At 37.2% G+C, this 17,257-nt stretch overlaps 1 protein-coding gene across 1 annotated transcript in view; it reads right to left on the reverse strand.

Annotated features, from left to right (window-relative positions):
• The window catches only part of LOC102806598 (U5 small nuclear ribonucleoprotein 200 kDa helicase-like), a 71,853-nt gene that overhangs the window by 39,049 nt on the left and 15,547 nt on the right, over positions 1 to 17,257 (reverse strand). The window contains exons 9-15 of the mRNA XM_085496079.1: positions 12,752 to 12,975; positions 3,750 to 3,923; positions 3,281 to 3,418; positions 2,933 to 3,088; positions 1,821 to 1,991; positions 1,400 to 1,458; positions 1,030 to 1,288 (exon numbers count right to left, since the gene is read on the reverse strand). Coding sequence (XP_085352205.1) covers positions 1,030 to 1,288; positions 1,400 to 1,458; positions 1,821 to 1,991; positions 2,933 to 3,088; positions 3,281 to 3,418; positions 3,750 to 3,923; positions 12,752 to 12,975 — 1,181 coding nt within the window. The remainder of the gene's footprint in view (positions 1 to 1,029; positions 1,289 to 1,399; positions 1,459 to 1,820; positions 1,992 to 2,932; positions 3,089 to 3,280; positions 3,419 to 3,749; positions 3,924 to 12,751; positions 12,976 to 17,257) is intronic.

Below are 17,257 nucleotides of genomic sequence, written 5' to 3' on the forward strand. Positions count from 1 at the left end.
ATACCTGTTTATTATGGGACAACTATGGTGCATACCTGTTTATTATGGGGACAACTATGGTGTATACCTGTTTATTATGGGACAACTATGGTGCATACCTGTTTATTATGGGACAACTATGGTGCATACCTGTTTATTATGGGGACAACTATGGTGCATACCTGTTTATTATGGGGACAACTATGGTGCATACCTGTTTATTATGGGACAACTATGGTGCATACCTGTTTATTATGGGACAACTATGGTGCATACCTGTTTATTATGGGACAACTATGGTGTATACCTGTTTATTATGGGACAACTATGGTGCATACCTGTTTATTATGGGACAACTATGGTGTATACCTGTTTATTATGGGGACAACTATGGTGCATACCTGTTTATTATGGGGACAACTATGGTGCATACCTGTTTATTATGGGACAACTATGGTGCATACCTGTTTATTATGGGACAACTATGGTGCATACCTGTTTATTATGGGACAACTATGGTGCATACCTGTTTATTATGGGGACAACTATGGTGCATACCTGTTTATTATGGGACAACTATGGTGCATACCTGTTTATTATGGGGACAACTATGGTGCATACCTGTTTATTATGGGGACAACTATGGTGCATACCTGTTTATTATGGGACAACTATGGTGCATACCTGTTTATTATGGGACAACTATGGTGCATACCTGTTTATTATGGGACAACTATGGTGCATACCTGTTTATTATGGGGACAACTATGGTGCATACCTGTTTATTATGGGGACAACTATGGTGCATACCTGTTTATTATGGGACAACTATGGTGCATACCTGTTTATTATGGGGACAACTATGGTGTATACCTGTTTATTATGGGGACAACTATGGTGCATACCTGTTTATTATGGGACAACTATGGTGCATACCTGTTTATTATGGGACAACTATGGTGCATACCTGTTTATTATGGGACAACTATGGTGCATACCTGTTTATAGTAGGACAACCATGTTTAGGGCAACTACATGAAAGATGCATACCTGATTTTTACCCGCATTCTCCATAACCTTTTCATACACTATTTCATTGAGGAGTTGAAATCTCTTAATGGCTTTCTTTTCTGTAATACCAATATACTGTTGTTCCAGTGGCACAGGACGAAAGCTATTGTCAAAGAAAAACAAACCCTTTTCTGGTTTCACTCTTAGGAATGTGGCTACATCTTGATAATTTGGAAGTGTAGCACTCAAGCCAACCAATCGCACTTCTTCTTGAGTTGTCTCAATGTTACGAATTGTCCTGAAACAAAAATATGATTACAGTCAAATTCTCCCATTGAGTAAGACCAGGGAAATCTGAATTTGTGTATTTTAGAAAAATTACACTATACATTTAGGAGGGTACACTAACCTTGCAATAAGTGCTTCCAAGACCGGACCTCTGTCATCATGAAGCAGATGGATCTCATCCTAAGTTATAAGCAACAAAACAATATTCAGAAACCAACCAACCATAATAACAAAAGTAATTACTGTATTCATAAAACTAATTATACAACCACATTACAATATTTACTGCATTCATCCAAGTATTATCATTCAAAATACAGTACATATTGGCAGAGCTCTAGAACTTTTTTAGTATTTAAATTCTACATTTTGGCAGTTCACTGAATAGCACTGTGCCACCATTTAAATGAATCCAGCTCACTTGTTATATCCAGGTATTTTGTTACGTCCTTAAAACTAACTAGCAAGTGGGTAATTACTGCAATACAAAGTTTCACATAATAGACACAAAGATACAATGTTTCACTTCAACTGATACTCACAATGATAACCAATCTAACCAACTGTGTGTACGTCTTTTCTCCACCTTTTCTTGTCACAATGTCCCATTTCTCTGGTGTACATACAATAATTTGTGTAGCTTGTATTTGATCTTTACTGAGTTGATGATCACCTGTCAATTCAGACACTGTGATGCCATAACTATTTAATCTCTGTGGAAAAAATACCAATACAAAATGAAACAAGAATGAGTTAGAATACAGTATTCCTCATTGAATAGAGGCAGTGTTCCCTTTAAACAGAGACAGTGTTCCCTTCAAACAGAGACAGTGTTCCTTCAAACAGAGACAGTGTTCCCTTTAAACAGAGACAGTGTTCCCTTTAAACAGAGACAGTGTTCCCTCTGAATAAAGACAGTGTTCCCTTTCAACAGAGACAATGTTCCCTTCAAACAGAGACAGTGTTCCCTTCAAACAGAGACAGTGTTCCCTTCAAACAGAGACAGTGTTCCCTTTGAATAAAGATAGTGTTCCCTTTAAACAGAGACAGTGTTCCCTCTGAATAAAGACAGTGTTCCCTTTAAACAGAGACAGTGTTCCCTCTGAATAAAGACAGTGTTCCCTCCGAATAAAGACAAGTGTTCCCTTTAAACAGAGACAGTGTTCCCTTCAAACAGAGAAACTGTTCCCTTCAAACAGAGAAACTGTTCCCTTCAAACAGAGAAACTGTTCCCTTCAAACAGAGAAACTGTTCCCTTCAAACAGAGAAACTGTTCCCTTCAAACAGAGACAGTGTTCCCTTTAAACAGAGACAGTGTTCCCTTTAAACAGAGACAGTGTTCCCTCTGAATAAAGACAGTGTTCCCTTTAAACAGAGACAGTGTTCCCTTCAAATAAAGACAGTGTTCCCTTTAAACAGAGACAGTGTTCCCTTTAAACGGAGACAGTGTTCCCTTTAAACAGAGACAGTGTTCCCTTTAAACAGAGACAGTGTTCCCTTCAAACAGAGACAGTGTTCCCTTCAAACAGAGACAGTGTTTCCTCTGAATAAAGTCAGTGTTCCCTTTAAACAGAGACAGTGTTCCCTTCAAACAGAGACAGTGTTCCCTCTGAATAAAGACAGTGTTCTCACCTAATAGGAAAAAGATTCTTACCTTGTTGAAGTTACCAACCATTTCCTGTACAAGTGATCTCATTGGTGCTACATAAATAATCTTAAAAGCATCTACATTGATTGTACCATCCATGTTGATATTTTTACCAATCTCTCTCAGTATAGTTAACAACGCTACATTAGTTTTACCAGCACCCTATGGAATGAATAAAAATGAAGTGAGATAGAGCCTAGTACTTTGTATTGGTAATAACACTACAAAATATCTATGTGCTATAGGGCCTGGTATTCAACATATATAACAAATGCTATATTAGATTTACCAGAACCTTGTGGAATAAACACAATGTGCAAGAGGGTGCGGTACTTGACAGACTGCAATACTTACTGTAGGGGCACATAGTAACAAATTCTCATCAGATTCCAATGCAGATTTACACAGTCTACTCTGTATTCGATTTAAACTCTTGAATCCTTCAAAAGCAGGCTGTGCATACTTGGGAAGTCTCTCTATTGCGATCAAAGACTGGAAAACAATAACAACAGCAATCAATCATTTTTAAAATGGGTACAAATACTGTGTCAAAGTTCAAATTACTATACAAAATTAGATAATGTGGTACACATGAAAATCCAATACCTGATATGTACACTTTCTTAAACAGAATTAAAATCTAAACACAGACACATACTGATAATAACATACATAAAATGTAAACATACAGACATACAGACAGACAGACAGACAGACAGACAGACAGACAGACAGACAGACAGACAGACAGACAGACAGACAGACAGACAGTTTCACTGTCACAAAAGTAAAGTAGCAAAGTAGACTGCATAAGCATACTAACCTCATTAGAATCAAATGGTTTTGGCTTCAAAGCTGGTACATGGACCTCTTCATATCCTTTTCTTTGTTTTCTATATGATCCATCTGGTAACTGACATCTCTTGTTTGCCATGAAATGACTACCTTGTGCAAATGCCAGGTCTTCTAAATCTAAGACTTGTTTAGGCTGCACTGCCTGTAAAAAAATACACATACATACAAATACAAGTTAGAATAAAATACACATTGGTGACCAATCTCTATGAAGGTTAGACAAAATACACATAGTGGTGGGCCTATCTCTATGAAGGTTAGACAAAATACACGAAGTGGTGGACCAATCTCTAAGAAGGTTAGACAAAATACACATAGTGGTGGGTTATTTCTATGAAGGTTAGACAAAATACACATAGTGGTGGACCAATCTCTAAGAAGGTTAGACAAAATACACATAGTGGTGGACCAATTTCTAAGAAGGTTAGACATAATACACATAGTGGTGGACCAATTTCTAAGAAGGTTAGACAAAATACACATAGTGGTGGACCAATCTCTATGAAGGTTAGACAAAATACACATAGTGGTGGGTTATTTCTAAGAAGGTTAGACAAAATACACATAGTGGTGGGCCAATTTCTAAGAAGGTTAGACATAATACACATAGTGGTGGACCAATTTCTAAGAAGGTTAGACATAATACACATAGTGGTGGACCAATCTCTATGAAGGTTAGACAAAATACACATAGTGGTGGACCAATTTCTAAGAAGGTTAGAAAGAATAAACATAGTGGTGGACCCATCTTAAATTTTCAAGGTGAATGTTCCGGCGAAGCACTCCACTATCACCTTGAAGTATTTCATTAGGACTATGTGTATGTGACAATGCCCTCACAGTTTAGAATCAGTTTACCAACAGCCAATCATATTGCTTCTTTCTACAACGCGCTTGGAAAGCTCTCAAAATCTTCAAGGCGGGTCAAAGTCACGAGACGCGCACCACTCTGCCATGTATTTCTATGGGCTCTGTGCGAGCCCGTGAAAATAGCTAAAATCATGGAAACAGCACAAACATAAATTTGAAGAAATCCTAAACAACCAAATTTAAATATGTTGCATATGTAGGGATAATCTTGTTACACTGTTCATGGGGTGTCAACAACTGTCCCAAAATACCGTTTTCTGCCAGGCGGTGAAAATGCCTGACCTGAGAATGAATGTCGCTGTGCACAGTGGAATCTTTTTTGGCTTGGATGTCGAGGCAATACAGCGAAGACATCCATACATGATGCAACTCACAGATATTCAGACCAAAGCTATTCAAACTATACTTAGTGCCGAGTCTGATGTGTTCGTTTTTTGTCGCACTATAAATAGTAAATCCTTATGTTATTATGGTTTACCAGCCTCTCGACCATCGAGCGTGGTAATAGTGTTGTCGCCACTGCTGAGTATTATAGAAGACGAGGTGTTATATCTCAAAGCTCATGACGTCACTGCAACATATATTGGCAGAAATGAAGCCAAAGACATCGGAAACGCAAAGCTGGCAGTCATTGTAACAAAGCTTTCTATTGGTCGGTAAACTTTCTATCGCGCAACCATGAATAGAATAGAATAGTTATGAATAGAATTACCGCACGGTGTTGTAGAGGGAGGAATGTCCGAACGGAGCAACACCGTGCAGGCGGACGATGTGGTGGACCAATCTCTAAGGAGGTTAGAAAAAATACACATAGTGGTGGACCAATCTCTAAAAAGGTTAGACATAATACACATAGTGGTGGACCAATCTCTATGAAGGTTAGACAAAATACACATAGTGGTGGACCAATCTCTATGAAGGTTAGACAAAATACACATAGTGGTGGACCAATCTCTATGAAGGTTAGACATAATACACATAGTGGTGGACCAATCTCTAAGAAGGTTAGACAAAATACACATAGTGGTGGACCAATCTCTATGAAGGTTAGACAAAATACACATAGTGGTGGACCAATCTCTAAGAAGGTTAGACAAAATACACATAGTGGTGGACCAATCTCTAAGAAGGTTAGACATAATACACATAGCGGTGGACCAATCTCTATGAAGGTTAGACAAAATACACATAGTGGTGGACCAATCTCTATGAAGGTTAGACAAAATACACATAGTGGTGGACCAATCTCTAAAAAGGTTAGACAAAATACACATAGTGGTGGACCAATCTCTATGAAGGTTAGACAAAATACACATAGTGGTGGACCAATCTCTAAAAAGGTTAGACAAAATACACATAGTGGTGGACCTATCTCTATGAAGGTTAGACAAAATACACATAGTGGTGGACCAATCTCTATGAAGGTTAGACAAAATACACATAGTGGTGGACCAATCTCTATGAAGGTTAGACAAAATACACATAGTGGTGGACCAATCTCTAAAAAGGTTAGACAAAATACACATAGTGGTGGACCTATCTCTATGAAGGTTAGACAAAATACACATAGTGGTGGACCAATCTCTATGAAGGTTAGACAAAATACACATAGTGGTGGACCAATCTCTATGAAGGTTAGACAAAATACACATAGTGGTGGACCAATCTCTAAAAAGGTTAGACAAAATACACATAGTGGTGGACCTATCTCTATGAAGGTTAGACAAAATACACATAGTGGTGGACCAATCTCTATGAAGGTTAGAAAAAATACACATACATGTGTAGTGGTGGACCAATCTCTAACAAGTCATCGTCAATGACACGTCCCCGTTCCGTTCATATTTGAGTGACATATACATTCAAAGCAGATCATGACCGAAATGCACCTGCATATGTACAACACATTGTACTAAATCTGAACAAAATCCATCCATGCATGACTGAGATCCAGTTCCGGACTTGTGAAAATACGTGATTTTGATGCATTTTCGGCCTTAAAATGGCCATCATTCAGCTATTGTTAAGCAGATCATGAAACAAATGCACATATCTATTTGTGACAGGATGTACCATGTGTGTGTGAAGTTTGAACTTGATCAATCCAAACATGTCTTGGATACGGATCCAGAACTGAATTCTTTAACAAAATGGCCGCCAGTTGGCCATTTCGAACTTGATCCGAAAAAAAAAAGATGTGCATCAAGGTCCTATTATGTTTAATGTATGTACCAAATTTGAACAAAATCCGTCCATGCATAACTGAGATCCGGGTCCAGAATGGTGAAAATGTGCGATTTCAATGCATTTTCGGCCTTAAAGCGCTCCATTTGGCTATCGTTAATGAGATCATGAAACAAATGCACATACATAATTGTGACATGATGTACCTTGTGTGTGTGAAGTTTGAACTTGATCAATCTAGACATGTCTCGGATACGTATCCAAAACTGAATTCTTTAAAAGAAAATAGCCGCCAGTCGGCCATTTCGAACTTGATCCGAAAAAAAAAAAGACGTGCATCAAGGTCCTATTATGTTTAATGTATGTACCAAATTTGAACAAAATCCGTCCATGCATAACTGAGATCCGGGTCCGGAATGGTGAAAATGTGCGATTTTGATGCATTTTTGGCCTTAAAATGGCCGCTAATCGGCTATCGTTAATCGGATCATGAAAAAAATGCATGTGCATATGTCCCATATAATGTGTGATGTATGAGTGAAGTCTGAACTTAATCGGTCCATGCATGTTCGAGATACAGGTGATCACGGACGCACGCACGCACACAGGGCAAAACATAAGTCCCCGTTTTCGGACTACGTCCGAACGGGGACTAAAAAGGTTAGAAAAAATACACATAGTGGTGGACCAATCTCTATGAAGGTTAGACAAAATACACATACAGTACTCATTTTGCCGAACCTCCCGCCCGCTTCCGGATTTAGCTCGCTTTTTTTTCGCTCGCTTTCTTCAATTCGACTGCGCAATTTCCGCTTTTTTTCCAACCGCGCAAATCTGGAAGTATCCGCTCGCGCAATCGCTCGCTCGCTCGCCTGACAGCGCAACCGCCCGCATTTACAGTTCATTACCTACTATTTCATGTACAAGTGTATCATTTTTGTTTTTATGATGTTAAAATAAGAATAAATACAATCAGAAATTTATAGAACGACCGTTGAAAAAAATACGGTGGATCACACGGCCATATAAAATTGGTAATAATACATACACGTAGTAATAATGTCCACCATAAACAAGATCGAACCAAACATGTTAAATCAAATACATCACGACACTGACACAGACACAACTAATATGAAATAAAACCATTCTATTTTTGGTACGGTATTCGTTGAGTAACCGTGCGTAGGGTGACGGTTGTCATGCACGCATGGTTTGGGTTTAACACGGGTCAAGTTGTAGTTATGTTAAAATCCGTGGCACCTATAACAATTGAAGAATATCTGCAGGAATAGTAAGACTGTGAAAAAAACGACTGATCGATTGTTATAGAATGACCGTAGTGTACAATTTGTCAAACAAATACAATACTTGCAAATGTAATGTTGGCCAGCGCCCATCTTACTTGTCCGAAGTTGTCGAAGCCGACATCACTGGAGATCGCGTTTTTTAACTAGGCGGCTGGCAAGCGGACTAACACGTTACATAAACCTGTTGAATTACAATTATGGTTTTTATGTTTGCGCCCAATGTCTCGTTATAAAACAAGTCATTGAAAATGACACAGTCCCCGTTAAGTTCTCTTTGTGCTCGTCATAGTAAAACGGAGGGGTTGTCGCGAGTGTGTCCTTGAAATTTGAGTTCCAAGTGGCGTATACAACAGATTGTTTATTTACATCAAAACACGTGTTTCGTGTCATAGTAATAGGGCTAAAATAAAAACAGCCGTTATTCAGCCATCTTTGATCTGATTATGAAACACACTGATATGTATGATGTATGTGCCAAATACGAATGAAAATGGTACATAAATTGTGGAAATATAGTAGTAAGGCCAAAAAGTCAGATGGCTGTCAATCGGCCATCCTTGACCAGATTTTGAAACAAATTGTCATGGACATGCATCCTAACATGTATAAAGTACATGTATGTGCCAAATTTGAATGAAAACTGACAGAGCACGTCCAAGATACCGCATAAAAAAACAAAAACAAGATGCCTGCCAGTCGACCATCTTTGATCCAATTGCGAAATAAATCATCATGGACATGTATCCTAACATGTATAATCTATGTACCAAGTTTGAATGACAACTGACAAAGCATGTCCAAAATACAACATTTTCAAAAAACAAGATGGCTGCCAGTCGGCCATTTTGAATCGAATCGCTAAACCACTGCATGTGCATATGTCCCACATAAGGTACTAGGCACATGCAAAGAATGAACGGAATCGGTCCACAGGATTCTGAAATATGACGTTGGATAGACTGACGCACAGACAGACAGACACACGAACAGTCGGACGGACAGACTCAGGAACTCATGGACGGTCAGGGACATGTATCCTAATATGTATGATCTATGTACTAAATTTGAATGAAAACTGACAAAGCATGTCTAAAATACAACATTTTCAAAAAACAAGATGGCTGCCAGTCGACCATCTTTGATCCAATTGTGAAATAAATCATCATGGACATGTATCCTAACATTTATAATCTATGTACCAAGTTTGAATGAAAACTGACAAAGCATGTCCAAATTACAACATTTTCAAAAAACAAGATGGCTGCCAGTCGGCCATTTTGAATCGAATCGCTAAACCACTGCATGTGCATATGTCCCACATAAAGTACTAGACACATGCAAAGAATGAACAGAATCGGTCCAAGGGATTCTGAAATATGACGTTGGATAGACTGACGCACGGACAGACGGACACACGGACGGTCGGATGGACAGACTCAGGAACTCACGGATGGTCGGGGACATGTATCCTAACATGTATGATCTATGTACTAAATTTGAATCAAAACTGACAAAGCATGTCCAAAATACGACATTTTCAAAAAACAAGATGGCTGCCAGTCGGCCATCTTTGATCCAATTGTGAAATAAATCATCATGGACATGTATCCTAACATGTATAATCTATGTACCAAGTTTGAATGAAAACTGACAAAGCATGTCCAAAATACAACATTTTCAAAAAACAAGATGGCTGCCAGTCGGCCATTTTGAATCGAATCGCTAAACCACTGCATGTGCATATGTCCCACATAAAGTACTAGGCACGTGCAAAGAATGAACGGAATCGGTCCAAGGGAGTCTGAGATATGACTCCGGACGGACGCACGGAGACCGAATTATAAGTCCCCGTTTTCGGACTTCGTCCGAACGGGGACTAATAAAGGATTCAAATTTTGCAGGGTATTCCGTTTTTTGCGAACTCTGGGCGAAATACTTTCATGAGCTGTACGTAGTTCACTTACAGCCAAAACAAAGTCAGCTTGGACATTAAGTTGTGAGACGCAACAAAACAAACGCTGCCAGTGATAGATTACGTGAATAAAAGAACAAAATAAACGCAATCAAAAGCGCCGACCACACGCTTTGGAAATAAATAGAACGTGTTGCTAAGAGGAATCGCACCTGCATCTCGACGATGTCTCCGGTCATGAGCAGGGTTTGCCGCGTCTTAGAAAAATTGAAAGTTAAAAAGGAATCAGTGTCGGGGAACCATTCACAATGTTTGCATGAAAAATCCCACGCGAAAGCGTTTTTTTTTTTCCTGTTACAAACACTATGATACCTGAATCCCGATTAATTCATAAATATGAATCTGTAAGGGTCAATTTCCTGCAATCCTTCAAGACTAAATTTGCCTCCGAAAATCTTTCTAACGATGAGCTGGAAGATTGCCATAATTGAGTGCCACCATTTCTGTTCTAAGATTTATTCAGTATAATACAAATGTTCACCCCAACAGAGGTGGACATACAGTTTTAGCGACTAAAGACTTTCCGTTCCCAATAAATAATAATAAGAAAAAAACTTCTCGTTCCCGACATTATGAAATTCTTTCGTTTTGGGGGAAAAAACCTGGAAAAAAAAACTGATTTTGACAAAATAATTTAGAAATTGATATTAAGAATAATTCATAACGAAATCTATTTCATATGTACCCATAATTTTTTTTCATAATTACTGATTACACACGAATATTACAGAAAAAAATAATTTGCTATATTATCTATATTTTGTGCCTTTTATTTGTCTTGAATCGTGAATGAAAGGAGCTAGATGAAATTACAAACTATGTAGTGTGTTCGACAACTCGTGTATGAACAACAATTTTAATAAATATGATTTTACTTGGTAAAATTACTGTATTTTTCTACATAAAAACAAAAGAATTTCACAATGTCTTTGTTATCATAGCGTTGTTGGTAATAGTTGAAAATGATACATCCACGTAAACCTGCTTATATGAGATCGAAGGAGTCTCTGTTTTCAACAGCCGTATACATCTAACTGTGTCATCGCTAAGTTTCCTTGTGGACCACGAGCTCTGTTCCTTGTTTGCACGTTATCATGTTCACACAATCGCAGACATTATTTGTAAGGGTGCCCTTTGAAATGGCACATTTTCTTGATGTTTTAGCGAGTACTCCGCGGGTATATGGCTTGTTCTCACATCAGCATAATTTTCCTCGAGTTCACTCATCGCTTTCCCACATGCACTTCTCGTTCTTTGCTGCTAACTTTTTTTGCACTCTAATATGGTGTTGTTTTTGTCTTTCTAAACATCGAGTTTATTTTTGACATTCAACGAGATCGCTTGAATTTTGAATTTGATGACGGTTCGAATTTATCCACTTTTACAGTGATCAACATTGCGGTAGTGATGTCGGCATTGATTTACATTTTTCTTGCGGTGTTTTTCGTCAATGTATTAAATATAAGTGCTTTGGGAAATAACATAATTATATTGCGCGAGTAAAAGAGTTTGGTGAGACTGTCACAACACGTTTTATTTATTTCCAACGCGCGTGGTCGGCGCCTCTGATTGCGTTTATTTTGTATTTTTGTTTTCAAAATGTATCACTGGCTGCGTTTGTTTTGTTTTCCTCAACAAATTAACTGTTCCGAGATCTCTTTCATTTTTCGTCCGGCTGCTGCCAATCCAATAATTCGTCGCCGCATGTACTCAGACAAGCGATTAATCGTCACAGTCATTATACTAGTAGTTTAAGTCCAATTGATTTGTAGAAATTCAGCTATGCGCTAATTATATGTGCAGTTTTGTTTTGCGCACCCAGACACGAGCAAAAGTTAACCAATAGATTTTCTGAACTACAGCATTCGTATTACTTATGCAAATTGAGTAAGGGTCATAGTGTGAGTTGCGTTCGAAAATAACAAAGTGTCAAATTATTTTGAGCGCCGTTCGGAATAAATTTAGTCAAAATCACACACAGAAACACACACACAACACACAAATACTAGTACTCAATACATATCGCGATTGACCAGTTATATAGCTGCTTGAACTACACACACAAGGACGTAAATGTGTAAATACAGGTCACAGTTCGACTTGCGTAGCAAACGTTACAATGTGTCAAGTTATTTGAAGGCGTCTTTGTTCCAAAAACAGAGAAGCAATAGGCGTTGTGTTTTGAATCGTCATTAAAACCTAATTTATTACGAATAAAAATTTAAGTTTATACATACAATGTACGATCATTGTTACTCCAGCGGTCGGCTGGCAAGCGGACGATGTTTCTGAAGCCAGCCATAGCAGGAGTGAGTGAGCAAACAAAAGCGAGCGCGCGAGCGAGCGAACAAAAGCGAACGCGAGCGAGCGGAAAAAAAGCGGTCGGTTTCCGGTCGGAAAGCAGCAAGCGGTCGGAAATTAAGCGATAAGCGGTCAGAAAAAAAGCGATAAAAGCGGGAGGTTGGGCGGAATGAGTACTGTAGTGGTGGACCAATCTCTAAGAAGGTTAGAAAAAATACACATAGTGGTGGACAAATCTCTACGAAGGTTAGAAAAAATACACGAAGTGGTGGACCAATCTCTATGAAGGTTAGACAAAATACAAAGATATTAAAACAACACTATTTTACTGACCATTTCACTTGGTATATCCACTTCCATTGTTTCTAAATTAGCATCAATTCTAGACTGTCTGGCCGCTGCTCTCCTGGCTGTTTCTTTTTGTATGATATCCTCAGAATCTGTTTCATTCAAGGCTTTCAAAATCCATGATAACTCAGAATCATGTTTCATTTTTTCTTCAATTCTTTGTCGTTCAGTTTCACTCTGTGAGCTCGCAAGTAATGTACAGTATAAAACTGAATAGAAACACATATAAACACCATGTAAGCTGGCAAGCAATACAAGAATCACATGTAAGCTGGCAAACAATACCAAAATCACCATGTAAGCTGGCAAGCAATATGAATTGAAGTCACACAAATTGCGATATGTTAACACAAATCAACATTTCTAGAAATTTTAATGTGAATTTGGTAGTGTTCTTGCTTATTTACAAAGTGTGTAATACATGTATGAGTGTTTTGCGCATATAAATAAGATGGTAATTTTGTTCTGTTTATGCAATGGGACATTTCCAAGCATTCACTCTGTTCTCTGATGCTATTGGTTAGAATTACATTCAAGAGATGCACATAGAGTTTGCTTCTTGTTACTTCTTCATACATACAAAGTTACATACCCTTATACATTAAATTAAAGCGAACCTAAATGCGGCCTTAATTTATAGTTGTGTATATTCTAAACTGTATTCGAAATAATATTGCAGTGGTTTAATTTTGTTTTAATTATAACTGTAGCTTGGATAGGCATTTGAAGTGCTTGCCATGGAGGCCATTCATGGAGGGGAATAATTAACGAACGAACATATTTAACATCCGGGTACTTTTCAAAGCTATGACGTTCTAGTATCTGATCGCATTCGTATACGCCATTGTACATAGTCGTTCATGCTGCCTAGCATTGTGTACTATTAGTATAAACTCAACTTTTATATGCACAATGTGCTTTTTAAAACTTGGGTTAGAGCCTTATGCGTTTGAACCACAGTATTCTCAGAGTGAAAGCCCAATTGCGTTAAAGTACCGTACTTCCCCGATCGTAAGCCCCTCCCGAGTATGAAGCCCATCCCTATGTTTTTACTTGGTATTTATCGAGTTGAGGGCATTCACGATTATAAGCCCAGAGTGTTTTTACTGGGCGTCGACGATATTCTTTAAAATATGCGTGTAAAAGGTGTGTTTCATTTCATAATAATCGTGATTGGCATGTTAGTTTGGTTCATGCTTTTAGTTTTATGAGAAAACTCGCATTAATTTTAAGTTCAGAGTGCATGGCGAACATACACAACGTGATTTGCATCGTTTCTATTCTGTCATTTACTCAGGATGAACATCGATGTTGCAATTCTGGAGTAATCCATATTTTTTTGAGTAGTAGCCTTCGAAAAGCCAAATATGTGATTGTCAAGGCGTGTGTGTACCTGGTTATTGGGCATGGTTTACTTTGAGACTATCATGAAAGGCCTAGGGTTTGAACGATGAGACATGTTGGCGACCGAGAAAGGTGTTTAAATTCTTCCTCCACACTCAGTTCACCCACGGTTACTATTAACCGTCGTTTATATTTCGGAAATTGCGAATCGCCAGTTTTTAGGGAAACAAGCAGCCTATCGGCTGAGATAGCTCCGCTGTTAGCAATGCACATTTCAATTAAAGAACTGAAGACATCATTAGAAAATGAACAATATGAATAGTATCAAAGCAATCGGACTTACAGTTTTTAACAAGAGGTCGAAAATATCACTTTTTACCAAAAATTACAAAAATATTCACCAAAATAAATTAATTAGAGAATTGAAGACATCATCACAAAACGAACAAATCTGAGAGAGGTCCACATGTAGTACCTATATATGTAATATCAAAGCAATCGGACTTACAGTTTTCAACAAGAAGTCGAAAATATCACTTTTTACCAAAAATGACAAAAATATTCACCAAAATTAGAGAATTGAAGATATCATCACAAAATGAACAAATCTGAGAGAGGTCCACATGTAGTACCTATATATGTAATATCAAAGCAATCGGACTTGCGGTTTTTAACAAGAAGTCAAAAATATCACTTTTTACCAAAAATGACAAAAATATTCACCAAAATTAGAGAATTGAAGATATCATCACGAAATAAACAAATCTGAGAGAGGTCCACATGTAGTACCTATATATGTAGTATCAAAGCAATTGGACTTGCGGTTTTTAACAAGAAGTCGAAAATATCACTTTTCACCAAAAAATGACAAAAATATTCACCAAAAATAGAGAATTAAAGATATCATTACAAAATGAACAAATCTGAGAGAGGTCCACATGTAGTACCTATATATGTAATATCAAAGCATTTGCACTTGCGGTTTTTTACAAGAAGTCGAAAATATCAGTTTTTACCAAAAATGACAAAAATATTCACCAAAATTAGAGAATTAAAGATATCATTACAAAATGAACAAATCTGAGAGAGGTCCACATGTAGTACCTATATATGTAATATCAAAGCAATTGCACTTGTGGTTTTTAACAAGAAGTCGAAAATATCAGTTTTTACCAAAAATGACAAAAATATTCACCAAAATTAGAGAATTAAAGATATCATTACAAAATGAACAAATCTGAGAGGAGGTCCACATGTAGTACCTATATATGTAATATCAAAGCAATTGCACTTGCGGTTTTTAACAAGAAGTCGAAAATATCAGTTTTTACCAAAAATGACAAAAATATTCACCAAAATTAGAGAATTAAAGATATCAACATGAAATGAACAAACCTAAGAGAGGTCTACCCAAGGTACATATACACCAAGTATCAAAGCATTTAGGCTTGTAGTTTTCAAGAAGAAGTCGAAAAAGTAAAACATTGACACGGACGACGACGACGGACAATCACTCATATGATAAGCTCCGCTCGACAAAGTCGACAGCGGAGCTAAAAAATCATCGTTTTATCATTGCAATCAGTGCTACAGATCGCATTTTAACATTGCGTTAATTCACTTCCGCATTGCTCTAAAAAATCATCGTCAATAAACGGAAAATTTCATCATTACGACACAACATTTTGATTGGTTAATGAAAGACATGACCTGTTATGTCAAAGGAAGTTATTCCAGGTCAAATCGTGCTGAAAAAACTCATGGTGGAAAATTGTTTTGCGTCGAGAGTTTGCGTACGATCGAAAACATACCAAAACGAAGATAATGATAAATGCTTTCGTCCACTGTTTCCTCACAGACCCTACCCATTATTTCACCGTAAATTCAGATGAAAGTTTTATTTCAAATTACTCTGAAGTCTGAACAATCTGCTTGGTGTTCCTGTGACACTTGTCCCATGATTTGCGAGTGCAGCCCCGTGAATACATGGACGAAAATGTTTCCACCACCACCCTACGAACTCAAGATTGCATACTCCAGCATCCATACTTTGAATAATTTGCACGCCGCACAGTGCAGTACTGGAAACAGCATTTATTAGACAGACAAAAAACAAAACAAAATGCCTGTCCCGATCAATCGCACATCCATAATGTTTGTATGTTGATATGCTTGTAAATAACATTAACGTAAAAGTCGAAACAACATAGACTAGAAGTCAATTCACCAGTCCAGCCAGCTATGGCTCCCTAAGTTGCTTATATTTAATCAGATACTATTTCGTCATCATGCTTTGTTACATTACCTGTTAATACCTCATGAGGGCGTTTTTTTATGGCAAGATGGCGCAAACGGAAGTCCTTCGCAGGTTTATGGTTTCTCATATTTAAATCATTATAACTCTGAAGATAATCATTTTTTTTTTCATTTTTTTTTTCAAATTTATAATCAATATACATAACTTGATAAATACAAACACCAAAATAGGCTCTATTTAGTTCCCCTTTAATTAATTTTGGTAATTAAAATAATGCTGTTTGTACACTATTTTTTCAGTAAATTAAAAAGGAAAAATACACAACAGTCATAATTTCTTCTTTGAGAACAGCACAATCTCATCAAATAGTTTTGGTGAACTAATAAACAAATATAATTTATTATAAATACCGTAGATACCCTAATTTAGGCGTCCTTTTTGCAACATTTCAATTCTTCATGGCGCCAAAATTAGAATACATTTAGCACAATTTGTTGCAAGTGGCGCCTATTCAAGGGTCATAGGGTCAAACAAGTATGATTTTTTTTTATTTGCACCTTTTTGGTTTGTGGAATGTGGGGCATCAAGAATATATAACTTCTGGTTGAGTGTTAATTGGAACAGGAATGTTTTTAGAAGGATTGTCAACAAAATGGAACAAGACATATACTGATGAAGAACCAGGTGATTTATTCATGTAAATGTAAACTTTACATACAAAATAAACAAGCAGTGATCAACACATTTTTTTGTACTTGACATGAAAATTTATTATTACAGTTTTCAATACAACTGTCAGGTTAGTGATGTAAAAAAAAAGTATATTATCAAAATTTTATGAAAAATTAAAACAAAATAGTGTGCATGATATCACGGTAAAATAATTAAGA

Source organism: Saccoglossus kowalevskii, chromosome 22, assembly GCF_978046115.1.
Source record: "Saccoglossus kowalevskii chromosome 22, keSacKowa6.1, whole genome shotgun sequence".
NCBI classification, from domain to species: Eukaryota; Metazoa; Hemichordata; class Enteropneusta; family Harrimaniidae; genus Saccoglossus; species Saccoglossus kowalevskii.